The sequence below is a fragment of the Natrix helvetica genome (assembly GCF_964273705.1).
Source record: "Natrix helvetica genome assembly, chromosome: 1".
In the NCBI taxonomy this organism is placed as follows: domain Eukaryota; kingdom Metazoa; phylum Chordata; class Lepidosauria; order Squamata; family Natricidae; genus Natrix; species Natrix helvetica.
Window position 1 is genome coordinate 8,212,929 of NC_138548.1, and position 16,517 is coordinate 8,229,445.

Below are 16,517 nucleotides of genomic sequence, written 5' to 3' on the forward strand. Positions count from 1 at the left end.
ACACATTCCAGCTGGCATCCACGCCCACCCCCCCATACAACACCCCTCCCTCCCTCCCGCCCAAGTAGCAGGAAATGTCGACGTTTTGAGCCCCTCCTGGACTGGCAAAGAGTTTAAATTGGATTTTTTTTTTCTGGTCTGTGAAATTCTGGGAGGGTCTCTTCTGGATGCAAAGGCAGCGTGGTTGTGGGGGAGCTTTCTCGGGGCGGGGCTTTTTCATTGGGGCCTGGAAGAGATTGAGAAATGGGGCAATTCAGGGGCAAAAGACCCCTCCAGGATCCTTCCATTCCCTCCCCCTCTGGCCAGGCTCCCCAGGTGCCTCAGAAGGGAGAAGATGGACAATAATCATCATAATTCTTGGAAAAAAAAGAAGAAAAGCAGAAACATTTTCATTGAAATGTGAGCAGTGAACCCTTTCCTTCCTCCTCCTCCTCCTCCTCCTCCTCTCCTATTATTATTTTTTAAATGGTAGAAAAGCAATATGTAAAAGTAGCAATTATTTTGCACGGCGTTTCTCTTATGTCACACAACCATTACACGTTAACATTTCTACAGTGAAAAAATAGACTTGTCTTTAAACATAATATGAACAAATAAGTAGGGATTTTTTTTTTGTAAATTCATTGACTGATAATTCTTTCGTATTTTTACATATTTTTTTTAAAAAAGGGAAAAAAATTACACTATTAAAAAAAGGAGACCCAGGAAATAAAAATAAGAAATAAATGTCACTTATAAGAGTTACATCGATACCTTTTGTTTTTAAAAGAAAGCCACTCGGTGGTGGAGCCTAATCCTGGCACCCAAGTCCTTGCAGTCTGTTTATTCTGCCTGGATTTTGAATGGAAAGTACCTTTCTGTTAGGGGTGAAGAGGACCCTAATTGGGGCATTTCTCTGCCCTCCCCCAAATCCACAGGCTCTCTTCAAATCTGCCATTTTTCTCTTTGGCATCAGGGAAAGGGAAGTTAAAAACGCCCACAAAAATAAATGAGAGCAACGACGAGGATAAAACAACAACGAAAAAAGGAGAGGCTCGTTTGGATACGGGCTAAAGGGAATCAGAAAAGCAGAGAGAAGAATTCCTAAAAACGACAACCAAAACAGAACAAAACAAAAAATTGGAACTCTTGTGAAATGTACCTTCAAAATCGCCATGCCCGGCCCTGCCTCCCACTCTCTTTTGAAATCTGGAGAGCAGAAGGTAACCTGGAACTTCTGTTTGCAGATTTCCAAAATTCAGAGTTGAGGTGACGTGCGCGTGGGTGTGTGGCAAATACTGTGGATTTTTATTTTATTTTTGCAAACTGTGAAATGCCTGGGGGGGTGGGGGGTGGGGCAGGGGAGGAGGTGTTTATTGCCTGTTCTGGTTTGCTTTTTGACATGGGAAGAAGATTGGTAAAAGAAGAGGAATGTTAAAAGTGAGAAGCTTAAGCTGAGAAAGAAGCCGCAGGAAAGCAAAAATAAAAATAAAAATAAAAACCCGCTTGGTGTGGAGTCCTGCCACCCCCAACCTGATGCAAAATTTTGCTTTGTTGGCCTCTTAAATTTTTCACACCTCAAGTGGCTTCCTTTAAGTCCACCCGCGAGATTAGTTAAGTACGTCAACCGAACCCTAAAATATTACGTGTGGTGGCCAGGTTCTTCTTTTGCTATTCTCCCCACCAGTTGTTTTAGGTTTTCTCTCTCTGTCTCTCTCTCTCTGGTTCTTGGCCGTGGGTTGTTGCTTTTTTTGCTCCAACCGGACCGCTGCTCTCCAAGGTGTGTGGACGAGGCCGGCGCCTGCCGCAATAAGGAAAGGTTCCATACGGTTTCCGGTTCAGTTGCACGCAGTCCGTGTGCTCCGCACGCCGTCGACACCAGATGAGGTAAGAACAACAAGTTCGCCACTTAAAAAGAAGGAAAAAGAAGGGGGAGAAAAAAATCCCTGCCCAGGTTCGCAGCCACCCTGGGGGATGGGCTCCGGGGGTCTCCGAAACACAGGCCGAGTGGGGGGGAAAGTCCCTTTTGGAGATGCAGCGGCGCCTCGGGAGAAGGAGGGGGTGTCGCTGCTGGGGTCACCCCTGGCGCCTCCTTCCCGGCGGAGCATCCGAAACGGGTGGGTGGGGGAGGCAGCGCTTTTTCTGATTCAGTCTGTAGGTGTTTAGAAAGGTCGAGGCTCCCTTCGCATCGCTCAAACAGGAGCCTTGCAGGCTGAGAAGTGTTAGGAGTTCTGCACAACGAATGGCTTTTGAAAAGTTTCCTTTCCCTTATTATGTTGCATAGTGGTCGAAACTCCCCAGGTATTCCAGGGCAGCCTGATAGCAGAACTGGTATTCGTCCTGGGAGGGGAAGGAAGGAGAGACGGGTTATTTATTGGCAGGCAGAGTTTGCTTCATTGATCTGTTTGTCTATCTTAATTTGATTTCTTTCTATCCTGCCTTCATTATTTGTACAAATAACTCCATGTCCAACACAATTTCTATCTCTTGTTTCCCCCACCACAACGACCCTGGGAGAGGGACCGGCCCAAAGTCACCCAGCCGGCTTCTATGGCTAAGACAGGGCTAGAACTCCCCGTCTCCTGGTGATGAGCCCAAAGTCACCCAGCTGGCATTCATGGCTAAGGCAGAACTAGAACTCACCATCTCCATGTTTCTAGCCTGATATCCTACTAAGACAGGGGTGTCCAAACTTGGGAACTTTAAGACTTGTGGACTTCAACTCCCAGAATTCCCCAGCCAGCTCTGCTGGCTGGGGAATTCTGGGAGTTGAAGTCCACAAGTCTTAAAGTTCCCAAGTTTGGACACCCCTGTACTAAGAGATAAGAAATCTTCCTTACTGATATCTAGCCTGGTGTCTTACTATTTTGAACTTTTATAATGTAGTTTATCGGATTTTAAACTGCTCAGAGTTCTGAGAAACCAAGATAGCCACCAAATAGATTTTGATAAATAAATAAATTGCCCGACAAACGCATAACAGGCCAGGATGAATCAGCTAGAGACCCACACAGGTTCTTAGTTATTGGATCTGTAAAGTGGGCGCTGCTTTGAAGATCTCTGGTTGATTTCAGTGGATTACACAAGACTCCTGTAGAGGGGACCAGGCTGCAGAAAAAGCACAGGCCCCATGTCGCCTTTGGGAGATTCCTGGCCAAGTGGGGATTCAAACTCTGGGCTCACCCAGTCTCAAGGGCCTGCCTGGGCTGGCATCTACCTGTCGGAGGTGGTTTGCAGAAGTCGCTCGGAGCACCCGAAAGACCCACAGATTGAGGAGTGAAAGGCATTCAGCTTGGTAGGGCTGGATCGTGTGGGATTTTGCAAAAAGCTGGGGTAAAAATGGGCAAGGAAGGAGTGAAGCTTTGATCACCACACGTGCCCAGGCTTGCCGATTTTTTCCCTGTCCCCCTAGAAATCCACCGATGGCCCTGGCACCAGCATGCAACAATCTGGAGACAGGCACCAAAGGAGTCTCACCCCACCAGGGATTTCTCTTCCTGACTCTTTTGAAAAACACACCCCAATATTGGCTTGAGCCAGTGTTTCTCAAATTTGGCAACTCTAAGGCATGTGGACTTCAACTCCCAGAATTCCCCAGCCAGCTGGGCTGGCTGGGGAATTCTGGGAGTTGAAGTCCACATGCCTTAGAGTTGCCAAATTTGAGAAACACTGGCTTGAGCGTTAAGAGGCTTCCCCATGTACCTGGGTGCCTGCTGGCTTTGGCTACTTTGCAGGAGGAAAGGGTCCTCCAGGGAACGGTTGGATGCTCCTCCCTGAAGTCATCTCCACCCTTGTCCCCATTTTGGAGCAAGGATGTGGTCAGGGGAAGGGTGGGGTGGAGGTAACGCTTTTGGGGGTGGTAGGGGAAGTGCTGATCCCCCTTCTTTCCCCTGACCCAACCCTTCTCAGTCTTGAGTGGGTCCAACGTTAAGTGAAGCCCCCTCCTTCTCACCTCTGTCTGTACCATGGCGGGCCGTTGTGTCCTCAGCATCTTCACGGTCTGGAAGATGTCCACCACCCCTTCGTAGCGCATCCTCTCCAGTACGATGCTTAGCGTGATGAAGACGCCGGTCCGGCCTACTCCCGCACTGCCAAGAAAGAAGAGAGGGACATCGATGTGTGCGGAGGGCCTGCGAGGAAGCCCATCTGGCGCTTTCATTCGCCAGGCTAGGCATGAAGCAGACATGCGGCCTCAGTCCAGAGAGGCTGGACTACATGTTCTCTCATTCCCGGAAGAAACCCTAAGGGTTGCCAGGACGGGAGAATTAGGGCAAAAGAGAGCTTTGGATCTGAAACGGACCTTTAAAGAAAGGCACCCTATAAAGCAGCTACCTCCCACAGCTGCAGCACAATCCGGAGAAAAGACACAGTGGTTTTAATGAGCCACTGATGCAAAGTATAGCACAGTCCCACCAACTCTGCCCTTGGCTTAATCAACCTGCAAACGAACTCAAAGCCTCCAATCACAATGATGGCTAACACAAGGACTCTTCAATTCAGCCCAGCCTGGCCATTTTTCAGTCCATCTTTTCTGGCAGTACTGAAGTCAATAACATGGGGTGTCCAAATCCTTCATTTAAAGAATCTCAAATATATCCATTTCTTGGAGGAAAAGCAAACACTAAACTCCCACCAGCCCCTGGCCCATCCCATCCCATTATTCTATTCTATTCTATTCTATTCTATTATTTTATTCTATTATTTTTTTAAAATATACTTTTATTATATTTATGGTAGGACCACACTTGGAATATTGCATCCAGTTTGGGTCACCACAATATAAAAAACATTTGAGACCCTGGAAGGAGTGCAGAGAAGAGCAACAAAGATGATAAGTGGATCAGAGGCTGAAAAATGGTTGCAGGAGTTGGGGACCTCTAGTCTAGAGAAAAGAAGGATTAGGGGTGACATGATATCAGTCTTCCAATATTTGAGGGGCTGCCCCAAAGAATATGGGGTCATCCTGTTCTCAAAGCACCTGAAGGCAGGATAAGAAACAATGGATGGAAACTAATCAAGGAGAGAAGCAATCTGGAATTAAGGAGAAACTTCCTAACGGTGAGGACAATTAACCAGGGGAATGACTTGACTTCAGAAGTTGTGGCTTCTCCATCACTGGAAGCTTCTAACAAGAGACCGGACAGCCACTTGTCTGAATTAATTTAGCGTCTCCTGCTTCAGCTCAGGGCTGGAGTAGAAGAAGTATTATTCTATTATTTAAAATGATAAAAAGAAATCAACATTTTAACTGTTAAGATGCCCACTGTAGCTTTTCAGAATGAGATGATTGGGATCTAAATTTAATAAATCAATACATGCAAAAAGGATCTCCAACTCTTTGCCAGGAAAGCGTTTGGGAAGCAGTCGTGTCTGCTGCTGCCTACGCAATCGGCGCCCTCTGTCCCCCTCCCACTTTGAGGCAGGGGATGCCAAGAAAAAGCAGCTGGCCTAAAAAAGAATTGCGAGTGAATCAGAAGAGGCGACCTGCAAACCTGTGTGTAGGAGCCACAGTAGCTAGTCAATTGACCCCCATGCCAATTCCTTGGCTGGATTTGCAAGATCCCTTCGGCTTTAGCCAGCCAGGAGCAGAGGTAGAAAAGCAGAATTGTGTGCCCCACCCACGAGACTGATCTCTCAGTGCCAAGGGGGAACCCCACGAGCCCCTAGGCAGAGAGTCCTTAATCTGCCTGCCGATGCGTAATCACCCGAAGCTTTAATCACAGATTAGCAAGCAACGTCTGGGGGATTTTATCGTCTGGAAGCTGGGATGGCTCCCCATCTTTTGGGGTATCTTAGGCAAAAGGTGGATGGGTTTTGTGTTCCCAAGATTCTTTTCTGAGTAGTTTGGAGTAGAAAGATGAACAGAGACCAATGTGATCACGCCCCTCTAGCATTGATGATGCTACCTAGTTGGGTGATGAAACATCTGCAAGAAAACTGCCAAGCACCAAGGATGCCACAGTCTTCCTCCTCTCCACAAACCCCAATCCCTTCCAGCAAAGATGATATCACCTAATTGGGTAATGGAACATCTTCAAAAAAAAGCACCACGCTCAGAGGGCACCAAGGACCTCACAGTCCTCCTCCTCTTCCTGCTCTTCTGTACCCCACCCTTGGAGCACTGAGGATGCTACCTATTTGGGCAAACATCTACAAGAAAATAACTAAGTTCAGAGAGCACCAAAGACCCCTACAGTTCAGCCCTGAGCTACCAATTCTCCCCAATAGGTAAACAACAGTCCGCTCTAATCTCTTATTCCCCAGAGCTGTAGAAAACAGAATTTAAAGCTTTGCAATTTACCAGGAGGTCAACATCTAACCATTGAATGGGCTATTTAGCCAGTTAGTTCCTCTCCGTTCTACAAAGAAATCCTTTATCAATTAACAAGCCTGGCAGGGAAAGGAAACTGACGGAGGAAGGGCTCCTTTGCTCATCCGCAGGTGAGCTGGAAATCAGGGCTAAATCATTTATGTTTTAGGGGAAGGGGGAGGAGGGGAATTGAAGGAGCAGAACAGAACAGCCCAAGGATATAATTTTAGCTCCTGGGGAAGGGAAATACTGAAACTCTCGGGGACTGGCGATCTGCGTGCATGGAGAGCGGTAAAGAGGTCAGCGGTGCCTGTTGTGCAACATGAAATTCGCCGTTGAGAGAAGGCTCCATTGGAAAGAAGGTTCAGCTTTTCTGCAATGGGGATGGCCCAGTTTGGACGCTTGGCTGCTGGCTCATATTTATGACGGTTGCAGTGTCCCAGGGTCACGTAATCCTCTTTTGCAACCTTCTGACGATCAAAGTCAATGGGGAAGCCGGGTTCGCTTAACCACCGTGTGACTAACTGAACAACTGTGTTGCCGACTTTAACATCTGCGGTGATTCACTTAACAGCTATGGTAAGAAAGGTTGTAAAACGGGGCAAAACTCGCTTTAACGCTTGCTTAGCCATGGAAATATTGGGCTCAAATGCGGTCATAAATCGAGGACTACCTGTATCGATGAGCCAGACAGGTATAAAGACCCAGAAAGTCCTGAAAAGATGGATTTCTTTTCTTTTAGCAGGTAGGAAAACCTTCAGTGTTTTGGGAAAGTTTACAGATTTGCAAATATTTTCTGCTCCTGATGATTCCAATAAAATACTGGCATTAAATAATTGGCATAAACAATTTACACGTGGTACAATGAAAGACAATAATTAAATTCAAGATTAAACAGGATTTGAAAGAGCAAGTGGATTGGCAGCTACCCTATTAAAATAGTTTAGATTCACAGCGTTGGAAGGGACCTTGTAGGTCATCTAGTCCAACCCCCGGCCCAAGCAGACTCTACACCATTTTTGACAGATGGCAGTCCAGTCTCTTCCTGGCTGTATGTACCTGCAGTGGACGGAAATTGGTCCATCTTGTCCAAACTGCTCCTTAGTTTTGTGCACCTGCCCAATGAAATCGATAAAGCCTTCGCCAGATTTTGGCACACCTTGTTCCGGCCAGTCGGTGAACTGGAACTGGCGCACGGTTCTAGACTGGCCGTCCTGGAAATAATAATAATAAAAAAAAGAATTGTGTAAAGAACAAATTGTAAATTGTAAATTGTGTAGAAAAGAACAAAGCGAGTAAGTTCTCAAAACTGAATGAATGCAGGGAGTCCTTGATTTACAATCATTTGTTTAGCAACTGTTCAAAGTTACCATGGCACAGAAAAAAAGTGACTTACTTATGCCTGGTCTCCACATTTGTGACCGATCCCCACAGACACGTCAACAAAATTTGGACACTTAGCAACTCTGTATTTATGACAGTTGCAGCGTCCCAAAGTCATGGGATCACCCCTTGCAACCTTTCCCAGTCAGCTTTCGACAGAAAGACTCAGTGGAGGACACTGGATTCCCTTAACGACTATGTGTTTCACTTAACAACTGAGGCAATTTGCTTTATAGCAACGGCAAAAGAGGTCACAATATCGAGCATGGCTCACTTAGCAACTGCCTTACATAGCGACCGAAATTCTGGTCCCAATTGTGGCCGTAAGTCGAGGATTACCTGTACTGGAGACTTCTGTCAATCATGTGGTTTTTGCTTCTCTAGTAGAAATAAAATTTATTTGTGGTGGTGGGAGTGGGGTGTGTGGGTTAATCTCATGCCTCATCCAAGAACGTTTATTGGCTCCATCCACAAAACAAAACATGCCCTGATTTTGCTGGCATTTAGAAATGTTTTTAAAACGTGGTTATTCCCCTGGTGTTGGAATCAGGATAAGCCAAGCGCTCATCAGAAAACGGTGAGCCAGCTGCCCCATTATTGATATTATCGGCTGTTGCTTTAGCCTTGGTTTGTTTTCACTTGTAAGCTGCCCAGCTCACTTTGTTTAGGTTAGATGGTCAATACAATACAATACAATAGTAGAGTTGGAAGGGACCTTGGAGGTCTTCTAGTCCAACCCCCTGCCTATACCGTTTCAGACAGATGGCTATCCAACATCTTCTTAAAGACTTCCAGTGTTGGGGCATTCACAACTTCTGGAGGCAACTTCTGTTCCACTGATTAATTGTTCTCACTGTCAGGAAATTTCTCCTCAGTTCTAGGTTGCTTCTATCCTTGATTAGTTTCCACCCATTGCTTCTTGTTCTGCCCTCAGGTGCCTTGGAGAATAGTTTGACTCCCTCTTCTTTGTGGCAACCCCTGAGATATTGGAAGACTTCTATCATGTCTCCCCTAGTCCTTCTTTCTCTTAAGGTAGACATACCCAGTTCCTGCAACCGTTCTTCATATGTTTTAGTCTCCAGTCCCCTAATCATCTTTGTTGCTCTTCTCTGCACTCTTTCTGGAGTCTCCACATCTTTTCTACATCGTGGCGACCAGAACTGAATGCCATATTCCAAGTGTGGCCTTACCAAGGCATTATAAAGTGGCATTAACCCTTCATGTGATCTTGATTCTATCCCTCTGTTGATGCAGCCTAGGACTGTGTTGGCTTTTTTGGCAGCTGCTGCACACGGCTGGCTCCTATTTAAATGGTTGTCCACTAGGACTCCAAGATCCCTTTCACAGTTACTACTGTTGAGCAAGGCACCACCTATACTGTACCTGTGCATTCCGTTTTTGTTGCCTAAATGTAGAATCTTACTCTTTTTACCATTGAATTTCATTTTATTAGATAGTGCCCAATGTTCAAGTTTGTCAAGATCCTTCTGTATCTTAAGCCTATCTTCTGGAGTGTTGGCTATTCCTGCCAGCTTGGTGTCATCTGCAAATTTGATGAGTTCCCCATTTATTCCCTCATCCAAATCATTGATGAAGATGTTGAAGAGTCCTGGGCCCAAAACAGAGCCTTGGGGTACTCCACTGCATACTTCTCTCCATGTAGATGCAGTTCCATTGAGGACTACACGTTGAGTACGGTTGGTCAGCCAGTTACGAATCCATCTGGTGGTGATGCTGTCTAACCCACATTCTTCTACTTTACCTAGTAGTAGGTTATGGTCTACCTTATCAAATGCCTTACTGAAGTCCAAGTAAACTATATCGATGTCATTCCTCTGGTCCACTAATTTTGTCACATCCATACTTTACATAAACATGTAGGCTAAAAATTACAGGGATGGCCACGGTGTGTCTGTCTGTGTAGGGTGTGTATGTGTGTCAGAAAACTCAACATATTCTATAGACAACCAGTGCTGCACCCTTTTCTATGTGCTTTAAAAGAAAAAAAACACCAGCACAACAAAGCAGAACCATCAAAAGAAAGGGATGCAATTGAAGAAGGAGAGGCAAACTGAAAAAAATCCAGGAAAAAAATTAAAAATATCTGAGGATTTGTTAACTAAGAAACGAAGGTCTCAATTTGAGACTCTGGCAAAGCACAAAAGGTCCAGTTTGTCACTGCGTTAAATTGTTTGCTAGCCTGAACTGAAGAACTGAACTGAATAATTACTGATGAATTACTGCGCAGGTCATAAGGTCTTATCTGACAATGATGTACTGCGCCTGCTCTTCACACATTCCAGAGACTTCTCTTCCCCTTTTGATCTTTGTCCGTCTGCCAGGAAACTGGGAGACAGAATTGCTTCTGCCAAAATGTAACAATTAGATAGATTTGTTTTATTTCTTTATTTCTTATTTTTGTATTAAAGCTTGTTTTTCATTAGAATATGTTTTCCTGGATTTTTATTTCTTTTTTCCGCACTTTAAAGATAATGCTGTTTGGAAAAGCCGTGGTCTAAGACCTCATCTAGTTCAGGGTGAAATATCTTCCCCTGACACAGTTGTGATCCTTCCTTAGCTACAAACCCAACGGCAAGTCATTCTCACTCGAGTTTAGTCTACCTCTGAGGTCTGGCATGAGGCTGACACACAGGGTGGGAGAAGGTGGTACCCTTAATCTGGTGGTCAGCAGAACTTCTGGAACTGCTGAATTTCTGCGCTGAGTCATGCCGATGGCTCAGACAGGGCTTCCCATGCTCCGAGCAGGAGACAAACGTAATGATTTCTTAAAAATTGTGCAACGGTCAGGGTGACACGACATGCTATCTGTCACCCAAGGAGGGAGGGGGGCGAAAAAGAGAGAGAAAAGGCACAGGTGGGTTTTCACATCCTTCAGAAGCAGCAAAATCCTTGGAAATACATTCCAAAGAATGAAACTGCTGAGAGAGAAAGCACAGTGGGCGGTTGATGATTTCATACCAGAATTCATGCAGATGGAATAAAGGGGAGTTTAGGAAGAAGGGTTGAGGGGATTATACATTTGCAGTGGTGTAATTTTGAAGAAAAACCAGGAGGTGTGTGGGGGGGGGGGGGAGGAAACCCAGGGGAACAGGTGAATTAGAAAGTATCTTTAATCTTTTTGTTCATTCTGAATTTTCTCTCTGTAAAATTGTCGAGTGGAAACAAAATGGGCGTTGGTTCTTACCTGATACGCTCATTTTCTGGTAGAGTAGAGACAGCAGCCAGACTGGGTATGCTCCGTCCATTAACCAATCGGACTGAGTCTACACTTATGATGTCATTGGGCGCTTGTGGCTCCTCCCCAGTTTCAGATGGAGGAAAACTGGAGACTCAAGTGAGAATTGTGAGCAAAAAGTGAAAGTCCATAGTCACTGTATCTCTTTCCTCCGCACAAGGAATTCCCTCGCGTGACCCATACCAGGGCGGGGCTGGCTGCTGTCTCTACTCCACCAGAAAATGAGCGTATCAGGTAAGAACCAACGCCCATTTTCCTGTTATCGTAGAGACAGCAGCCAGACTGGGACGTACCAAAGACTGGACTGTCCACTAGGGTGGGAAATTGTAGAAAATGTCCGTTAGGGCACAAGCACTTGTTGTAGCACCCTGCGCCCAAAAGCCGCGTCAGCAGATGTGACTTGTCCAACATGTAATGACGTATGAAGACTGTGGGAGACACCCAGGTGGCCGCCCGGCAGACTTCTTCCAAGGTGGCTTGAGGGGACCAAGCTGCAGATGTCGCAGCGCTGCATGTAGAGTGAGCTGTAATGTTTGCAGGGACCTGTATGGATTGAAGTTCATAAGACAGTTTAATACAGGCTCTTATCCAGCGCCCCAGACTAGACGATGAAGCCTTGGTACCCAAGGAGGCCTGGCGAAAGGAGATGAAGAGAGCTTCCGACTGGCGGAACGAGGCGGTGTGGTCGATGTAGATCTTGAGGGCACGACGTACGTCGAGAGTCTGCCACTTGTGCTCCCTCTCGTGACGGGGAGACGGACAGAAACCAGGTAAGGTCAACTCCTGACCTCGGTGGAAACAGCTATTGACCTTCGGTATGAATGTCGGGTACAGTCTTAAGTTAACTTGGTCTGGATGGAACATGCACAAGTCATGCCTGACTGAAAGAGCAGCCAAATCAGAAATATGTCTGGCTGAGGTTACAGCCACCAAAAACAGCGTTTTAAAGGACAACAGTTTCAAAAAAGTAGATCTCATAGGTTCAAAGGGCGCGGAAGTCAAAGCCTCTAAGACACGAGACAAGTCCCAAGTCGGATATCTATGTATGGCAGGGGGACGCAGGTTGGATGCTCCATGGAGAAATCTCTGGATCAAGGGGTGAGAAGGCAGATGTTCGGATGCCAGGCCGTCCAGAACAGAGGCCAGAGCGGCCACCTGTCGGCGTAGCGTGCTAGGGGTAAGTCCCTGATCAAGCCCCCTTCTGTAGGAAGTTCAATATCTGCGGAATGGATGCCCTAAGTGGGTCAACAGTCTGGTTGGAACACCACAGAGCAAAGGTCCGCCACGTTGCATCATAAATGCGGTTAGTAGAGCTTCTGCGTGATGCCTGAATGGTAGCAATGACGTCGCAGGAGATGTTATCGGATGTTAAGGCTTGCCGCTCAATTGCCATGTGGTTAACTGCAGCCACTGGGGGTCAGGATGACAAACTGATCCTTGGTTAGAGACAGGAGAGACCGTGGGATGTGCCATGGGGTGGAGACTGACAGAGTCACTAGGTCGGCATACCAAGGCCGGCGTGGCCAATTCAGCGCTAGCAGCAACGGTTCTGCCTCCTGCTCCAGCATTTTTTGAATTACCCCTCTGAATGAGGGGAAGGGGAGGAAATGCACACAGGAGACCCCTGGGCCACTGGCATCTGAGAGCGTCTACTCCTTCTGCCATGGGGTCCACGAACCTCGAGTAATACCTGGGTACTTGGTTGTTGTCTGCCGTCGCGAACGGGTCTAGGACTGGGAGGCAGAACTGTAGTGTCAGTCGATGGAAGAGGCTCGGATGAATGGTACACTCCGCCTGATCTATCGTTGTCCGGCTCAGCCGGTCTATTTGGACGTTGGAGACCCCTGAGATGTGTTCTGCCCTGAGAGATGACAGGTGAGATTCCACCCACTGGCACAACAGGTTGGATTCCTGCATCAGGGACCAGGAACGAGTTCCCCCCTGTCTGTTTATGTGTGCCTTGGTCGTGGTATTGTCCATGAGGACTAATATGTGATGGGCCTGAACTTTGTGGTGGAAGTGTCTGAGGGCGAGGCGAACTGCCCGCAATTCTAGCCAATTTATGCTGTTTTGGCTCTCTTCGAGGGACCACTGACCCTGAGCCACTAGGTCCTGCATGAACTGGAAACCTGGACAACAAGAGGATGTCGTTCAGGTAACAGAGAATCCGAACTGGGGATGACCTGATGTGGGCGGCTAGTGCTGCCAGTACCTTTGTGAATACCCTGGGGGCAGACGATAGACCGAACGGAAGAGCTCGGTACTGGAAGTGCCTCCTCCCATAGGAGAAATGGAGATATTTTCGGTGGTCTATGAAGATGGGATGTGAAGGCTTTAAGCTTCGGTCAAGTCTACCGACGTGAGGAAGCCAACTTTCCTGACCGCCTGGAGGATGGTGTGCAGAGAATGCATTTTGAACCGCTGATAGACAATGTGGCGATTCAATGTTTTTACATCTAAAATTGTTCTCCATCCCCCAGAATTCTTTGGTACCACAAACAGGCGGGAATAAAAACTCTGCCCTTCCTGATGGGGAGGAACCAGTTGGATGGCCCGGATCTCCAACAGGTGCTGAATGGCCTGTTCCATCAGTGCCCTCTTGCGAGGACACCGAGAGACCGGGCATGGCACGAAGTGTTCCTGGGGGATGGAGAGGAATTCTAGCATGAGACCAAATTTGACAGTTTTGAGAACCCAATTGTCTGTTGTGGTCTCCTCCCAGCGGTGGGCAAAGAACGCCAGGTGGCCTCCGATCAGAAGAGAGTCCAGATAGTCATTTCCTACGTGAAAAATGGCAGTTGCCTCCTCCACGGTAACATTTTTTGCAGGGGAAACGCTGTGTGTTTCTACTGGACCTGTCCTGGTGAGATCCCTGTCTGGGAGTGTAGGATTGGCTTTGTGGACGGGGGAAGGAAGGTCCCCCATCCGCCGGTCGAAAGGGCGACCTCCTATAGAAGGGAGCGGGCCGACTGTCCTTTTTGTTGTAGATGGATGAAAGGACTTGCGCTTTAGATTCCGTGAGGTACGGGTCTAAGGGATTACCAAATAATTGGATCCCACTGAATGGGAAGGCTGCCAGGCGCTACTTGGACATCCGCCTGCCATGGCTTGAGCCAAATCAGATGCCTGGCCGTGACCGAAGAGGCATGGCTTTAGAAGCGAATCTAGCAGCATTAAGGGAAGAATCAGCTGCAAATTCAACTGCTGCCCTGATCTTGTTGAGATCCCTATGTGAAATTGCCTCTGTTGTCAGGTTCCATAGAAGACGAGGACTCCGAAGAAGACAATTACCCTTCTGAATAGGCCGTGTGTGTGTGTGTGTGTGTGTCAGTGCCCATGGGAGGCAAGACAGGTGGAGCTGGGGACGCCACTTGGTGATCCTCGGAGGGAGGGAGGGAGGGAGGGAGGGAGGGCTGGGCAGTTACAATATGTTGCTGTTTTGGGGCCCTCTGAATTTTTTTCTCGAGGGCCTTCTGCCTGCACTCTTCTGCCCTACTAGTTGCTTTAGAGACCTTGGAGTTTACTCCTGAGGAAGGGGCCTCTTTGGCTTGCCTCTTCCTGCTGCTCTTGGACCCTGATGGCCCTGCCTCCTCTAATCCAGCATTCGTATCCATAGCTGGATCAGCCATTTCCCCAAACATAAATCAACACCCCAATAAGATAGGCAACGGTCTCACCCGTTTGCTGGCCAGGCGCTCCTAATCCGGTCCACCTGGGGTGATCCCGCGTTGCTGGACACTCTAAATGGCTGTTGTAGAGTTCGCGCCTTTTTTAAAGCGTCCAAATGGCCGACTTTTTTTCTCTGAGGCTTTTCCGAGCCTCAAAATGGCCACCGATACTAAGTGTGGCCAGGCGATCTGCAGAATGGCCACCGGACTTGCCTGGAACTGCTGCGTGCGAAATGGCCGGTCGCACGTCCCTCCGAGTGCCCAGAATCAAGGAGTACCGTGGGGAAACAGCCGTGGAGCCATAGCTCGTGAGCTGGCCGATCTGATTGCAAGGCAGGCTTCCTCAGTGAACTCGTGGCCGCAGGCAATCAGACGGCTGAGGAGAGGCAGCCAGAGATGAGTTTCGAATTTCCCTCCAATTTGTAGAATAAAGGATTATTTAAGGAATCAATTTAAAGGAACAACAATTTTTTTTGGAAAAATTCACCAATTAAAGATAAATAATTCGGAGGAGAGATCAATTCTCACAGCCAGTCCAGGTTGGACTGAGTCTGAAACTGGGGAGGAGCCACAAGTGCCCGATGACATCGTAAGTGTAGACTCAGTCCGATTGGTTAATGAACGGAGCCTACCCAATCTGGCTGCTGTCTCTACAATAACAGGAAAATGATGATTAGCTATAGAATCAGGGGGATTGGATAATCATGATATATAGTAAAAGAAAAAAAATCCTTCTTTTAGACGGTCACAGATGTATATGAAAGCAGAACCCCCTAATCCTAAATGTATGGAGGGGGTGAGGATAGTGCCTGAGCTATTTTCAGAACTTTGCTGCACCACACAGGCAGATGGTGCTTTTAGTATTTGTAAACTGCTTTGATCATCATCCACTGTTCAGAAGATGGGCCATGGTGGCACAATGGTTAGAGTGCAGTACTGCAGGCTACTTCTGCTGACTGCCGGCTACCTGCAATTTGGCAGTTTGAATCTCACTAGGCTGCAGGTTGACTCAGCCTTCCATCCTCCTGAGGTGGGTAAAATGAGTAGTGGGTAAAACTGCTTAGAAAGCACTGTGAAGTGTATATAAGTCCTATTGCTATAAGATGATACATTACTTGAGTTGAGCAGCATTTCAGGCTTAAAGGCAAATTCTGCTTGGAAACTGCCTTTGTGTTCGAGGTGGAAAAAATATATATGAAATCTTGACTTTGGGATGGGCCAATTAGATCAGTGTTTCCCAACCTTGGCAACTTGAAGATGTCTGGACTTCAACTCCCAGAATTCCCCAGCCAGCGAATGCTGGCTGGGGAATTCTGGGAGTTGAAGTCCAGACATCTTCAAGTTGCCAAGGTTGGGAAACACTGAATTAGATTACAGGTAGTCCTCGACTTACAACCACAATTGAGCCTGAAACTTCTGTTGCTAAGCAAGACAGTTGTTAAGTGAGTTTTGCCCCATTTTTATAACCTTTCTTGCCACCGAAGCTTAGTGAATCACTGCAGTTGTTAACTTAGCAACGTGGCTGTTAAGGGATTCTGGCTTCAGCATTGACTTTGCTAGTCAGGTGGTCATAAAAGGGGATCACATGACTCTGGGACACCGGCACTGTCGTAAATATGAACCAGTTGCCAAGTGTTCGAATTCTGTTCACGTGACCACGTGGAGATGCTGCAACATCGTAAATGTGAAAAACGGTCATAAGTCACATTTTTTCAGTGCCATGTAACTTCAAACGGCCACTAAATGAATGGCTTTAAGTCGAGCACTACCTGTGGTTTGTGGTTACAGGAATGGCTAATATTTACTAAGTATGTAAAAATAAAAAAGTTGAGGCTGTAACGTTATCTGGCTCGTGGGAGGCTAGATGGAGGATGATAAAATAAAAACCCCTAAGAGATCTTTCTCCCCAGGGAATCTCACT

The 16,517-nt window shown here is 47.1% G+C and overlaps 1 protein-coding gene across 1 annotated transcript in view; it reads right to left on the minus strand.

Moving 5' to 3' along the window:
- Positions 1-754: 754 nt before the first annotated feature.
- PTPRS (protein tyrosine phosphatase receptor type S) overlaps positions 755-16,517 on the minus strand; it is a 242,388-nt gene continuing 226,625 nt past the window's right edge. Inside the window, exons 33-35 of the mRNA XM_081960707.1 lie at positions 7,349-7,503; positions 3,932-4,067; positions 755-2,319 (exon numbers count right to left, since the gene is read on the minus strand). Coding sequence (XP_081816833.1) covers positions 2,251-2,319; positions 3,932-4,067; positions 7,349-7,503 — 360 coding nt within the window. The 3' untranslated portion in view covers positions 755-2,250. The remainder of the gene's footprint in view (positions 2,320-3,931; positions 4,068-7,348; positions 7,504-16,517) is intronic.